This window comes from Calonectris borealis, chromosome 2 (assembly GCF_964195595.1).
Source record: "Calonectris borealis chromosome 2, bCalBor7.hap1.2, whole genome shotgun sequence".
In the NCBI taxonomy this organism is placed as follows: Eukaryota; Metazoa; Chordata; class Aves; order Procellariiformes; family Procellariidae; genus Calonectris; species Calonectris borealis.
This window is the reverse complement of record NC_134313.1, coordinates 168257654-168272104: the sequence shown is the minus strand read 5'-3', so window position 1 is coordinate 168272104 and position 14451 is coordinate 168257654. Positions and strand designations below refer to the sequence as shown.

General features: G+C 48.9%; 2 protein-coding genes and 1 long non-coding RNA gene across 5 annotated transcripts in view; 2 read left to right on the top strand and 1 right to left on the bottom strand.

Annotated features, from left to right (window-relative positions):
- The first annotated feature begins 1198 nt into the window (after window positions 1-1198).
- IBA57 (iron-sulfur cluster assembly factor IBA57) lies at window positions 1199-7058 on the top strand. Of its 3 annotated transcripts, none has more exons than XM_075144341.1 (3): window positions 1199-1364; window positions 2946-3292; window positions 4539-7058. In XM_075144341.1, exons 2-3 carry the CDS (start codon window positions 3187-3189, stop codon window positions 4928-4930), a joined length of 498 nt encoding a protein of 165 aa, XP_075000442.1. In that variant the 5' UTR covers window positions 1199-1364; window positions 2946-3186; the 3' UTR covers window positions 4931-7058. The 3 variants fall into 3 exon arrangements, with proteins under 3 accessions (XP_075000442.1, XP_075000441.1, XP_075000443.1); XM_075144340.1 differs by lacking the exon at window positions 1199-1364 and adding an exon at window positions 1748-2113; XM_075144342.1 differs by lacking the exon at window positions 1199-1364 and adding an exon at window positions 2277-2696.
- LOC142079683 (uncharacterized) lies at window positions 4809-7963 on the bottom strand. The gene is made up of 2 exons (XR_012672756.1): window positions 7719-7963; window positions 4809-7680 (listed from the first exon to the last, which is right to left on the bottom strand). It is a non-coding gene; the product is annotated as an uncharacterized LOC142079683 (long non-coding RNA).
- Window positions 7964-8059: 96 nt separating this feature from the next.
- LOC142079681 (uncharacterized) overlaps window positions 8060-14451 on the top strand; it is a 36081-nt gene continuing 29689 nt past the window's right edge. Inside the window, exon 1 of the mRNA XM_075144338.1 lies at window positions 8060-8197. Coding sequence (XP_075000439.1) covers window positions 8138-8197 — 60 coding nt within the window. The 5' untranslated portion in view covers window positions 8060-8137. The remainder of the gene's footprint in view (window positions 8198-14451) is intronic.

Sequence of the window (14451 nt, the reverse complement as noted above, 5' to 3'; positions counted from 1 at the left end):
CTTTCCATTGCCACCTTTTCAAATATGCTCTGTGAGGTTTGATACAACACGTGCGATGGTTAGGAGGCAGCACGGGCACGCACCGAGACCCAGCAAAGGGCTGCTCAGGCATGGCCACCACCTGCCTCTGCATCTTGGTGGGTGCAGCAGGCAAGTGGCACAGGGCAAAGGAGAGCCAAAGCTGGATCCAGCTGCAGGTCCACGGTGCCTGTTGGACCCTGGAGTCTCAGCCCAGCTGTACTTCCAGATACGTGACTCTGCCCCTTCTCCCGGTCCTCTAAAAAGCAAAGCACAGCTCCTGCTCTTCGCATGCCCCCACTTCCAAGGAGAGGAAAAAAAACCAATGAGTATCAGCTCTCTGCATCTTCAGCCCTGATTTCGAGGAAAACAGATTTCCTCAGCCCCATTTTTTATGCGCAGCTCGTGCCAGCAGCCGGGCAGAGCGCGTTCGCAGTCCAAGGTCACCTCGAATCACATCCGCCGCCTGTTTTTATTTCTCCACCTGCTCTGCCTGTGCAGCTGCCTGACAAGCGTCGTCTCCGAGCCGGGCCAGCACTGAATTCGGGGGCGAACACGTCGCACCGCTCGCCACCGCCGGCAGTGGATCCGTCCCCCTGCACACGGGTATATGTGATAAGGTTATCGCTGCCGGGGCACGCGGGGAACACCCGGTCCTGCCCGAGGACCAGCTGGCTGAACGTGCCATTTGCTGCCATCACATTTGCAGCGCCCGAAAAACGAGCCCCTTCGCTCAGGGTTTTAGGTTTGGTGGGTTTGTGCCGGGGCTCAGCACCGGCGCTGCCTGTCCCAACGAACGCTGATGGCTCCTTTTTGCAGGGTTCATTTTGGGCCAGCCCAGCCCCCTCCCTGCAGAGCTGCACATGTGCTGGTGTTGGCAGCAGCAAGGGGCAGAATCGCCTTAAACCGACTTGCGACAACTGGAGAAAAGCAATCACAAATGACAGGCATGACTCACGGCCATTTCTTGAACAGTGGGATGAATTCCAGCCTAACGAGCTGCAGCTAAACCTGGGGCTACCCGGGCCCTTCAGAGTCCACTTCCCATAGCGCTAACGAACGTTAAGGAGGCAAGGGAGCAGCACCTTCAGCTCCATGCTTTTAACATGGGATTTTATTTCTGAGCAATGTCGCTTAGTAGAAATTCCCACTGTCAAACTCTTATCGTTTGTTCCAGGACAGAGCTATTGATCGCTTTTCCAGGAGTGTTAAACGAGGATGGGGGCAGCTGATGAGTCCTACAGAAACAGAAGTAACGGAGCATTACAACAAGAGTGGAAAACAGGAACCTCTGGAGCAGCAGCATTTTCCAGTGTGCTAGCCAAAATATGACTGGAGGAGAATGGGTACGTACCCTATCTGTCTGCGGTTTCCAGGGGATTAAAGGCTCAGCGGGGGAAGGAATGACTAAGGGGGCAGGAACGCTGCGAGCAGCCCGGAGAGCAGGGGAGAGGCAGCCTGGGCAGCCCCCGGGGACTGGCACGGCAAAACCGCCGTAGGTGGGTTTGTGTTAGGCCGTTCCCTTCACCTCCTCCATGGCAGGGACCCAGGCCTGGCAGGGGGATCCGGGGACCAGCGGGGTGCTGCTGTCCCTCCGTGCAGTGGGAGGGCAGGGCTGGGGGAGCCGGGGACCAGCTCCGCGATCGCCCCGTGGCTGCCGGACCCCGGAGGGACGGGCGGGAGAGGGGCGGGGCCCGCCGCGCCCCCTCCCCGCCGGCAGGTGGCGCCCTCCCCGCCGACACACACAAGATGGCGGCGGCGGCGGCAGCGAACGGCGCCGGGCCCCTCTGACGGCGTTCGGCCTGCCCGCCGCCATGTTGGTGAGGGCGGGAGCGGCGGCAACGACCCTGCCCAGGCTGCGCCGGTTGTGGCGGGGCGGGGGGAGCGGGGCCGCCGCCTGCTTCCCGCTGGGCCGGGCGCTGCTGGACGTGCGGGGCGCCGAGGCCGCCGTCTTCCTCCAGGGGCTCCTCACCAACGACGTCACGCGGCTGGTAGCGGGGGACGCCCCCCCCGCCGCCGCGGGCCTGCCGCGCGCGCTCTACGCGCATGCGCTGAACGTCCAGGGCCGCTGCCTCTATGACCTCATCCTCTACAGGTGAGACCAAGCGGAGGGGCGGGGAGGAGCTGGGCGAGACCACTGCCGGGAGGGGGGGGGCGGCGTCCTGTTGCTATGGAAACGGGGGCGCGCGGCCTTGGCGGGCTTTCCCGTGCTCGCAGGTCGTCCCTGTCAGCGGCCGTGTCACACGCCGGTCTCTAAGGCATTTCCGGGTTATCTTTATAAATTAATGCGCAAAAAAGCGCTTACTCGGTGTATTTTTCATCACTGGCCGCGGTCTCTGTGAGTTAGCCCAGCAGAAAGCGTAACGATGTTAATATTTTTAAAGCGGCCCTCGGGGCAGGCCCCAGCTGTCTGTGGGTGTATTTGGGCCGTATCCGAAACAAGCGGTTTGCGCTGTCTCACAGGTGCCGTAGTCACTGACACGGCAGCACGCGGTGTCGATTATTATGTCAGTTCTTATTGGCATATAATATTTACACCGTATAGCCACCTGAGGCAGGTGTCAGTCAGTGAAAAATCAGGCTGGTGCAAACTGTCGGGTCAGGTTAGCGGTGTGGTAACTAATGGAAGGCACAGCTGAACGAAGCTTCTCCTCCTGCTGAAAGTCACCTCGCTTTAGGTAAGCGTGACCGGTACAGAAAACTAGGGCCAGACCCGTGTTTGTCCCCAGGAGAGACGAGGGCAGTATTTGCTAGAAAAGAGTGGAACAGATGGCTGAAAAAGTTCAAGTGTTTCGCTACAGGGAGCTGAGTGCTGCTTTTGTGTGATCCCCAGATCTCTGGATTCGCACCAGGATCAAGATAAAGCGTGTTGGCTTCCGCTGCCGTGGGGGTTTGTTTTTCTGACCTTGTAGGTGTTACTTTTTTAGGCTGCACGAGCGTCCAGAAGAAGAGCCGCATATCCTGCTGGAGTGTGACAGCGGCGTGCTGGATGCCATACAAAAACATCTGAAACTGTACAAGATCCGGAGGAAAGTAAACATCGCCCCTTGCCTTGACCTCTCTTTGTGGGCTGTCGTCCCCGGGGAGCGGGCTGGAGACATCGCCAGTTCCCTCGCTAAATGCGCAGACCAGGCTCTGATTTTAACTCCTGACCCCAGAACAGAAGTCATGGGCTGGAGACTGATTACAAAGAAAGGAGCAAATCTATCGGAGATTATCCCTGGGAGTCATATTGGAAACATTGAGGATTACCACAGGCACAGGTATAAACAAGGTAAAGCCAAGTCTTGTATTGCGCTCTGTGTCACCGGATTTTGGGAAATTTATTTATTTATGTATTATCACAGTTTCATCTTATTATCAGAGCCCATACGCTGATCTAAGACAGAGGAATAAATCATAAAAGCTGCATTGGTATGTCTCAATGTGTTTAACTTGTTAAAAAGTACAGGTATTCGCTCCTCTGAGGATAAAAGTGATCTGGTAGTTATAATTCTGTCTGATGGCAGAATCAATATTTGGGCACAGTTTCCTATTACTAAGATTAAGGGGCGGTGGGTCAGGAACGCTAACAGCAAAAGAAAACCAGGATTATTCACTTTCTTAGAGGGAAACTTCTGTGGTTTGAGTCATTTTGATTATTCTGGGATTACGCACAGTCTGTGTGTTTTCCTTGTTGCTAAGGGAGGAAAAGGAAACACCCTAATTTACTTTCCTGAAAATGTATGACTGGATTCTCAGAGTTAACTCAGAGGCCAAGGGGTGGACGTTTGACCCGAGAGGGATCTCGGTCCTGCGCAGAGCTCCCATTGATTTTACCGTCTCCACACAGATAGTGGATTAAATTAATTGGCAGCCTGAAAGATGATGGTCCTCTGCTTGTAAACAGTGACCTGGCTCCATCTGGTTTGGAAGAGCAAGCTGTTAATGGGTCAAACTGGGCTGGACTGTGGTGGTGTGCCACCTCCCTGAAACACCAGCACTCCTCTTGCTGTGCTGCTGCAGAAAGCTGGGTGCAATGCTCTGCTTCAAAAAAATACTATTTTTGTGTCATTGGTCACAAAAAGAACAACTGCTTATACAGACATACAGCATTTGGGCTTTAACAAAGACAGTTGGCCAACTTACGTTCTTTAGCTTTGAAAAAATAACTCTTATTGACATTAAAGTCTATTTGTGGGCTGTAAGTGAGAAGATTTTGGCGTTTTATGTACGTTGATGCCTTTTTATGGGAGTCTGCATCGTCCTGGGTGCTTTGAACTTCCACCGGTATAGTTGTGAAGTGCTGTGAGCTTCATGAAATTAGGTTCAGTGCAGTTCTCTGTTAACACTTAAGAGTAAACATCATTTATAGCTAATGATTTCCCTGAGGTCCAAACCAGAGTACTGGGAATTTCATTATTTCACACTGCTTCTTACGGGTTCTCTTGGTTTTACGACTCACAGCAGAGGCATATTCCAGAAATCTTAAATACGGAAGACCTTACCCCATTTACCCGTTGGTTTTACTTTTTTCCTAGGAATTCCCGAAGGTGTGAAGGATCTCCCTCCTGGAGTATCCCTCCCGCTGGAATCAAACCTGGCCTACATGAATGGCATCAGCTTTACCAAAGGCTGTTACATTGGACAGGAGTTGACAGCCAGGACCCACCACATGGGTGTCATCCGCAAACGTCTGCTGCCGGTCCACTTTTCAGCTCCTCTTCCCAAGGACTGCATTCCTGAGGGTGCCGAGATCTTAACCGAATCAGGAAAGACAGCCGGCAAGTTCCGGGCTGGAGGAGGTGAACTTGGTATAGCTTTGCTGAGGTTAGCTAATATAAATGAACCACTCTGCCTAAATATAGCGGGTGATAAAGTGAAGCTCACTGCAAGTATACCCGAGTGGTGGCCAAAACCTGCTAGTAAATAAACGAGGAACCACCACTCGCACATTTGCCTTATTGAGGATATATTTGGTGTGATAAGTTTGGGAGGGTGACTCTGCCTTCGGCTGTTGTTCGTGGTGTTTGATGGCGGGGGGCATTACAGGATTCTTCAAATTGGGATTAAACAGCAGGAACCCAAACCAGTTGCTGAGAACAGGAGGATAATCTGTTAAGTGTTGCGGACGGACCCGTGCAGGGTACGGCGGGAAGCGCAGCTTTTCCGGAGGGTGCCCCGTATTTATTTAGGGGGTGCCACGGGTCACTGGGTTGGGCTGCTGCTGAATTTTCAGTCCACCGCTTGCTCAATCCGACTGTGCTCTGCGTAGGGCGCGGTGTGTGTTCAGACTGACGCGAGCGATGGGAGCAGGAGTTTCCCCCTTGTATGCACTGAATGTTTCTGTTCAGAATAACCATTCTGTGGTATTATAATGTTTTTTTTTTTTTAATGGAGAGCATGCTGCTCTTACCTTGCGTAAGATACATACTCAGGCTAAAGTGTTCACTGCAAACTACTCCTTGCATTGAGCTGCTTCTTAAACTTGCTGATTGAGTGGATGTTTTTTCCGACCACTCTAACTGCTAATTGTGTTCAGGAAGAGGAATACTTTGTACTCCACATTTCAGACCTTGATTTTAATAAGTCATCCCTAGTGGGAAAGCTCTCAAACATCCCGGTCCCGTCCCCTGCCCCAGCGCCGGCAGAGGGAGCACAGCCAGCAGCAGCCAGCTCCTGACCTCCGCCATGCACGCCTCCTTCGCCTAAACGGCTGTTTCAGAGAGGAAAGCGATATTTTACAGAAATACGTGCAGTCGTGCGTGCCCTGGGGTGACTATTGTATTGGTGTACCGGTGCTTGGCAGAATAATCCCTTACTAGAAGCACGTGCCCTCCAGTTGCCAACAACAGTTGAGGGGTGGATTTTTTCTGGCAACAACATCTTTGCTCTGTCATCCTGTAGAAAAATCCTCTGCGCTTTCCTGAAGCCTTTGGCAGGGGTTACCTCAATCCCTCCGCACAGCTGGCGAAGGGACAGCGTGTCCCCAGCTCAGACCTTTGCTCCTTCCCTCAGCGTTAAGCTGCAGTCCCTGGAGAAGGGGTTAATGCCACAGGCGCTCTTGGCTCGGCCTGGTGTTCCTGATGGAGGATTTTCACCACACTGGTTTCTCTGGCTGCTTCACCACCACGCTTGTTCCGAGAGCTCTCTGTACCCCTCGTACAAAAACCTGTCTGGCGTGAGTCCCTGCTGCCGTCCCTAGCCGAGGTTTTTGCCATCCACCGTCCCCCGTGGGTTTTCAGAGCAGCCCGGTACTTCAGGGTTTCTTTGCTGCATTTTTCTGGCTCCCGCTGCTCTTCTGTCTTTGCACTTTTTCTTGCTTCTACAGCCAATGTATTCCTCTTTGCCCCCCCAAAGCCAGCCAGCTCTGTGCCTCCTAACCCTGTCAACCGGCAGTAATTTATAGGAGCCCTATGTATTTTTGTATTCAGTAAATCCATTGCGCGCCCGCTCTCGGAGTGGCGCGTGTGCGGAAGGGCGTGATGAGAGAGATGAGCAGGTGAGATCCCATGCTGACCAAAAAAAAATCTCTTGCATGCGTTATTTGTAACAAAAAACATCCAAAGCACATTCTGCCACTGTTTCAGTGTCACTGTTACTGTGAAAGGAATTTATCTGTGAAAAATGCTTGTATTGGTTAAAACTCTTTATGCTTGCTGTAAAATGAGTGCGCGGAATTAAAAGTTTATTGTATCAGTAATTTAAATGTGACTTGTCTGAAAGAGAAGAGACGCTACCTTTTATTTACCTTGTGTGAAGATACACAACAGAATACTTTTTCGGGTTGCTTGCTGACAAGAAACGCGTCTTACGCTGCTCGTCACCCCTTTGTCAGGTTTGAGATTGTTAACAAAGCCTTTCTGCTGGAAAAATAAAGTGCAGTGCTTCACCCTTTCTGCATCCTCCGAAGGCGACAAAGGCGAGACTGTGCTGCCCGCGTTGACGCCGCTTTGCCAGAAGCAGCTTTTCCTCCGGACCCATTGTGCAAAGCCTCCTCAGAATGGTTGTATTGTACTGGTATGCGCACAGCCTGAATAAACACTACGTTTCTTCTGTGAGGGGAAGCCCAACGTCTCTTTTTCTGGCGCGCACACGTTTCTTTTGTCTTCTTAACGTATTTGAAAGGCTTTTCTGTTGCCAACAGCTGCGGCTTACAAATGTGGGTGCTTAGACACAAAATACGCACGCAGGTTGGTTTTTCAGAGGTGCTAGATCACTTCTGGAGGAAGGATGTGGCAGAAATTGGAGAGGGCAGCCCCAATCCACGTTATCCTTTAATTTTTTTATTCTCCCTCACAGCCTGCTCCATCGCTAACGGCTTTAGCCGGGTGAGCTGGGGCTGGAAGGCCCGGCTGTCGGCTGCGTAGGTGCAGGGTTGATTTTGCAGGGGTGTTTGCCTCCCTGAGGGAGCAAACCTCCTCCAGCCAAGGCGGGACCGGGGGAAGCGCAGCGAGGAGCTCCGCCGCTGACCGACGCCACCGCGGAGCCAGCCAAAAAGGGGCGAGTGACCACCCGCCTCTTCCTCACGTCAGCCAACGGGCTGGAATGTTCTCAGCGGCGCTTTTAATAACCGATTTCTGCAGGAAGGAGGAAATGTTGAGAAATAAAAACACCGGCGCCAGGCCCACACAGCCCCTCCGCCGCTCCGGGCGGGAAACCAGACGCTTTTATGGTGCAATTCTGTCAGGTTTTCGTGCTTTCCTCAGCACGGGACGAACATGGCGGCTGAGGGGAGCTGTCAGGTAACCCGCTCAGGTGCTTGTCTCAGACTAAATACAGCTGGAAAACGGGGGCCTCGCTCTCCGAGGGGCCAACCCCTCCCGATCCCCGTTGTCGGGGTGTTGCCCGGGTCTTGCCCCTCGCCGCCTCAGTTCCCCCTCGCCGCCTCAGTGACCCCTCGCCCTCCCCGCCATTGCGGGGTCCCCCCCTCCCGCTCCGCGATGGTTCGCCCCTCCCCTTTCCAGACACCCCCCCCCCCCTTTTCCCCGCGCAGTGGTTTCTCCCACCGACGGCCGTTGACCGAGCGCTCGCTCCCCTCCCTTCCCGCTCCCGCCTCGGCTGGCGCGCGCGGCGCGGCCGTTGGGGCGGCTGCAACGGCCGGGGGACGGGGGGGTCGGGGGGCGAGAGAGAGGATAGGATGGTGGCGGGCAGCGCCCGGCCTCCGGCCGTTCGGCCTGACGGGGCTTCCCGGGCAGAGGTGAGGCGTCAGCGCTGCCAGGACGGGGCTGGGGTCCCGGAGCTGAGGGGGAGGTTGTGAGGCGCTTCGCTCCGTGAGGGGAGGAACCGGCCTCGGCCCTGTGAGGAGCGGCGCCGGAGCTGCAGCGCGGTGTGTTGGGCTCCCTTGGAGAGAGGGGAACTCCCGTGGCTGCTGGTAGAGCAGAACCACGTAAATAAAGGATATATCTGCGAAAGTACACGGCTGTCTTCCTCTGCCACTTGCCTGTCATACGCGCCCTGTCAGAGATCTGTGCGCGCTCGGAAGTTAAAGAGCCGTGAGTGGTGTTGACACACCAAAAATGAGTGATGTTTCTGCACGGAGAGGTAGCAGAAGAGAGCTGTGAAGTAAGCAAGTGTTAGAGCCTGAAATCCCAATGGGGTAAGACAGGAGTCACTTCTGAGGCTGCGGAGGAGAATACATGGAAATGTTTGGTTTCAGGAAAAAGGAGGTTTCTTCTTTGCTGCCTTTTTTTTTTTTTCCCTCTTTTTTTTTTTTTTCCCTTCCCTCCCCTGGAAGCAGTGTTTGATTTCAGTGTTACAGTTTTTACATTTCCTGTCATAGTAAAAAAGCCAAAAAAGTTGTCTTGGTGTGGTGAGGGGTCTGGAAGAATGACTTCTAATACTTAAGTCTACTGTATAGAGAGATGTTGTACTGAGTTATTAAAATCACTGCAACCTGCTATTTTAAATGTATCGTTATTCGAATGAATTCACATTGCTGTGGCCAGGTTGAGGAGGTCGTGTGTGAGCATCCTCTTCACACTGGGTTACTTTAAATTAGCGAGTTTAAAAAGTCCTAACAGATATTTGTAGCTTAATATTTTGAGTATGTTTGCCCACTGTTAACGTGTTGCTAAAACCTTTGAAATCTTCAGGAGGCGTCCGAATACAGCACAGATGAGAGTCACAAGCGTATTCTTCGCAGCCTGCGCTGGTCCTGCTTTTCCAGCAGACAGCTTTTCTCCAGCGTTTTCAGGGCAGGGGGATTTGGCAGCGTTGGTCGCCTTGTTCACAGCCACTGCTGCTGGAGCCACCCTCTGTTTACGTGCGCTGGGGGCATTTTGCTTGTTACTTTGAGAGGGTGTAGCTGTTACTACTTCTAGCTACTTTATAAGAGTATTGTTGTGAGCACAGTTTCTGCTGGGTGGTAGCCCGGAGATATGCTACATTTTGATGTCAGTCTATTCTCTCAACCGTTCGCCTGTGCGCTATTTTGCTTTTATGTAGGCTCTGAGTCCTTCAGAAAAGGCCGTCTTGTTTTTTCTGTAACACGCTGTTCTCAAGCTGGCGGAAATAATTTACGCCTAAACTGTTTTTTGTGGATTCGTGTCTGGATTTCCTCTCTTTCCCTCTGTCTTGCCCAGGCCAAACGAGTGTGAAATTCTGCTGTCGGACTTCATTCGAAGCTATTGGGGTCTACTCATACCGCTAAAATTATTGCATGTCCTTCAGTACTGTGCTGCCATAACACTGGGAATGTTTGGGCTTTCTCCGTTTTCTTTAGTCCCTAGTCAGAGCATGGCTTGAGATTTTTGATCTTTTTTTTTTTTTCTTGAAACACTTGAATTCAGTGCGTACTATCGGCAACACTGGTGCAAGTACTCTGTTCCAAAACCCTAAATGTGGAAATGGGAATAAAAGCTTCCTGTGTCATGTTTATATGTGTTGTCATTCTCAAGTTGTGCTTACATCAGGCAGTTGGAGAAGCCGGAGGAGGACAGTCGCCATCCCTAAATGCCATTACAGCTTTGTGGAGAGAAACCGGAGGGAGAACAGCAGTAATGTAAACAAGGGCTGAGGTTTTTAGGGAGGGGTGACCTCATTTCCCGTATACTGCTGTGTCAGAAAAGCTATATGGAATACACTTAAATAGTATTTGGGGAAGGTTACGTGCTGTGTGGCACTCTGCGGCGTATTTTAGCAGTGCTGTCGGTGGTAAGTGCTACAGTGATAGCCATGAGGGAAGGACAGGGTGCTGTTACTGTAACTTCGTGAAAATGCCCTGGGAACAGAAGAAAGCTTTGGAGAGAGTTGTTGGTTTTTTTCCCCTCACTTTTAAGATCTTTTGCTTGTAGTCTGCCTGCATTAAGTTGTTGAAGACCCTAAGACCGAATGGTTTTCTCATTTCCACTGTAACACTTCTAGCTGTCATAGGAGTTTTCTCATATTCTGTAAGATGGATTTTGGGGCAGTTTTATTGTTCAGGGTGAACAATATATATTTTTAGATGTAACTCAGCAGACTTAAGTGTATGCTGAAGGGTATCTTGAGCTTTTTGGGAAAATTTAGTCGGAACTTGTTAGCACTCTGCTTTCTCTCTTTTCCTAGTCTCAAGACTTTAATAATACTTGACTGATGATGGACTACACTTCTCACCAACTGAACTATATTATACGTGTTTTTTTTCTTTTTTTCTTCAAAAAGATGAAAATGGCTCTGTTCCATTGCCTCTGGATTTCTTAATTTGCTTAAATTACATTTCTTCATTCTTTTTGTAGCATTAAAAATATGATGATGTGAGGGAAGCATCAGGGTTCGTCATCTGTCTGAGTTAAGGCAAAGAGTTGTGGGAAAATAATGACTTTATTAAGGAAAAACATGTAAAAGGTGATAAAACGTAACTGCCAATGAGGTATTTGACTGAAAGTGGGGAGAAGGTAAGTCAGGTACAGCACTTTAGCTTGAAAGAAAGCCTTTAATTAAAATAACCTTTATTTTTAATTCTTGTTACAGGAAGCATAGGGCTTGGTTTGCTCATGCTGCAGGTCTTTCCTGGTTACCTACCTGAGGTGAGCCAAATGATGGCTTTCAGTGGGGAGACAGGAACAAAAGTGGCAAGTGCATCATCGCCACTGACAAACAAACATTCATTCCAGTGAATTATTTTTTCATGTGGAGATACCGAAACCCCAGAGGTACACGAGATGATGAACTTGTCATAAGAACTCTTGTACTATTAAATATGATGTTGTTATACCCCATAGCAATTAAAATTTCCTTACTGGGTTGTGTTTCCTGATTACAGCTTAAATGGTTTTGGAAGTATGTGACCATCTGAGAATAATTGCTTGGAAATTACTTCTTGCATGGGAAGGAGGAGAAGGTGCATTTCAAAACCTCCCACATGCTTTTCTTCTTTCCCATCTGAGAAGCGTTTTCTGGCTAAATAAAGCAGTTCAGCTGTGTTTCTCAGGCAGTCCCCGTAAGCCTCTGCGTGAAGGAGACTCTTCCTGAGGCTCATGGTTGCAGTCCTGGATCCCCTACCTTGTAGCTATTGCACAATAGAGGAAAGACTACAATTCCCATAGTACTTCCACATACTGGTACTCTGGTGACATCAGACATTACATGGCTGAGACTGGTTGTAAAGCAAGAAGACCAAAAATGTAAGCTTGGTGTTTCTTTCACTTCTGTAGCAGGGCCTTTGGCAGTGTGGAATCTTTGCTTACTAGGGGAGGATTTCAGTTGCTGCAGAGGTATTTGAAAGGGCGTGTAGCTGAAGAAAACACGAGGTGACATTTAAGGGCAAGCAATTTGTACTGTTTCTCGTAGTGTTGGTGCAGCTTAGAGACTCCTCTGTCTAGGAATAGCTATGTGGAGTAATTGCTTAACGCCAGCGCTGCTAGTTTGTCTCGAGGGGCCGTTTCCTTGCCCACAGCCTGAAATCTGCTTGCTTCTTTCTGCTGTTTTTGTCCTGCAGCTTCAAGGGGTGGAGGAGAGACGCTGTCCATAGCCCGGCAACAGTTTCTGTGTGCGTATAGTAACCGAGGTGTGTAGCGTGCGTCCCATGGCAGCGGTGTCAGGGGTGCGGCGGCAGCGCCGGTTCGGCACTGTGTGGGCTATGCCACCGGACTTGAAAGCACGGGGATCAGCCGCTGCTGCTGCAGTGCTCTAGTGTGTACAGCTGGCATGTTTCGGTGCCGGTGCTGCCTTTGCTTCCCCAGTGGCCTGTGTCGGTGGGAGGAACGCAGGCAGGGAATGGCTGGTGGTAACATCTGTGCAGGTTTGTCTTGCTGGAAGTTGATTCTCAAACGGGATGAGGTTTGTGGGGGTTTTTGTTGTTCAGGAGAGATGCTAGGTGTTGGGAGTAATACTGATATTTTAGGAAGCTGGAAAGCAATCCAGCGAAGCAATCTTTGCAGTGCAATATTTGCTTAGGTTGCTGTAATGCTGTAGTTTAAAGTAAGTGTAATGATTTAATTCACCTGACAGTGCCCAGCCTTTCAAGTGATGGCATATTGTGAGCACCTGACAAAAACGTAATTCTCCAAATGTAGATGTCTCTTAGTGTTGACCACCAGAGCCTTCTAATAGGGACAATGAGGAGAGACTTAACGCAGTGGATGGGAAACTTGGGAATACTTGCTGTCATCCTTTCGCTGAGAAATGTAATAACTTCTCAGAGACATAATAGATCCCCTTTCATTTCTCTTTAGAAACCGTTTAGATCTGTTAAATGACATTGTGACAGTGTTTGCTGCAATCTTGAAGACATCTACTTAGTACTTGAATTTCACAAAGTGAGGAGCAGGTCAAGTGGGAAAAGTAGCTTTATATCTAATGTTGGTACTCTAATGAAACTAATATACCAATCTCTATATAATGATATATAGTGTATAGAGATCCTTGTGCCCCTGATTTAAAAAATTCTATTTATTTGGCCACATATGCCGGTTTGTAACTTCAAAGAGGTGGGGTTTTTTTTACACCTTCAATAATTGATAGTTTCAACATTTTTGTTTGTTTAAAAATATGTTTGGAGAGACGTTTTGATTTAGTGGAGTTTAAATTGTACCATATTACTATGAAAGACTGTCAAATGAATCTGGAAAAATATTTTGTAATTTCAGCTGGAATTTTATATTCCTAAACAAAACGGTTTATGCTGAGAGTATATTAATACCAATAATCCTGTTTTACAGCAACATGTGTTTGAAAGGACATGATCTACAAATAGTGCACTTATGCTGCCTTTGGATTAGTTGACTCTAAAGTGGGTGGAAGTTCAGTTAAAAACTCCGTACCTGTCTGTTTAATAGTCCCTTGTGTTTCCCTGGTCTACCAGGAGATAATGGAGTGTGACACGTGGTAAGAATTACAAATGAAGGTGAGAGGTAGATGGTATTAAGTTCCCTTTTATTTCCATGAAGCCTGCAGTACACTTGAATCATGTTATTCAAATACTTAAATGTGTATTTGCTGACTAGATATTTTGAGCGTCATAGGCTGCTTAGCGATAGATGCATTAAAGTAGCTGTCTTTCGCCACCTTTGTAAAACTTCCCCTTAGCAGTCCCAAATTTGAACTTTTGGATAATGACATGTTGCAGCTGAGTTGCGTTCACTGTTTTTACAACTGGCAACTTCATGTCAATGTTTCATGAAGTGTGTTTTTACTTTTTTAATTGGGGATCAGGGTCTTATGGCTTCTATAAACAAGAAAACATCCTCTGAAACTCCAGAGTCAGGGCAGGAGGCTTCAGTCATTTTTGCATGCAGAAGTACTTGGAAATAGTAGGACTCCGGTGTTCAAAGTACTTGTGGCTTTGGACCACAGTTAGAGTTTCTAGATCTATAAAAATCTACCAAAAACAGTATCAGTAAGGTTTTTTTAAGAGTTTAAATGAATTGCAGATCAGGGCTTTGTTTCTAAGCTACCTGCTGGCGAATTATTCCTTATTTTTTCAAATTAATAAAGCAAGAGTTGCAGTAAGTGGGGAGTTTACAAATTTGAATTTCTGAAATTGCTAACTTTAGGAAGGCCGATGTTACAAAAATTGCACATATGTAGCCACAGTTCCTGGTGGATAAATCTGTATCGCATGGTTTCCCAAGTGCTTACTATGCTTAATTTCTTGTCATTGACATTCTACGTTTTAATATAAATGTTGCAGAAATGTTCTGTGTGTTTGGGGTTTTCGTGGCTGAGGAAGAAGTACCTCACAGAGGTACTGGCATACTGTTTTAAGGATAATACTTCGTGACGGTGGAATTGAGGAGCAGATTGGAATCTCTTCCCTGAGAAACTTTCTGCCATGTTGCTTTGTAAAGCAGGTAGGCCTAAATATAAAAGAAGTTCAAAACAGGTGTGTTAAAAAGAGAAGTGTGGGTCTTTAGACTTAACAGCAATTTTCTCATGTTACTTGATTCTGGAACTTGTAAATCCTTAGGTAGCGTAGGTGGAAGTTTTTAGGCTTTCCTCATGATCTCCTTACAATATTAAGGTAATATTTCA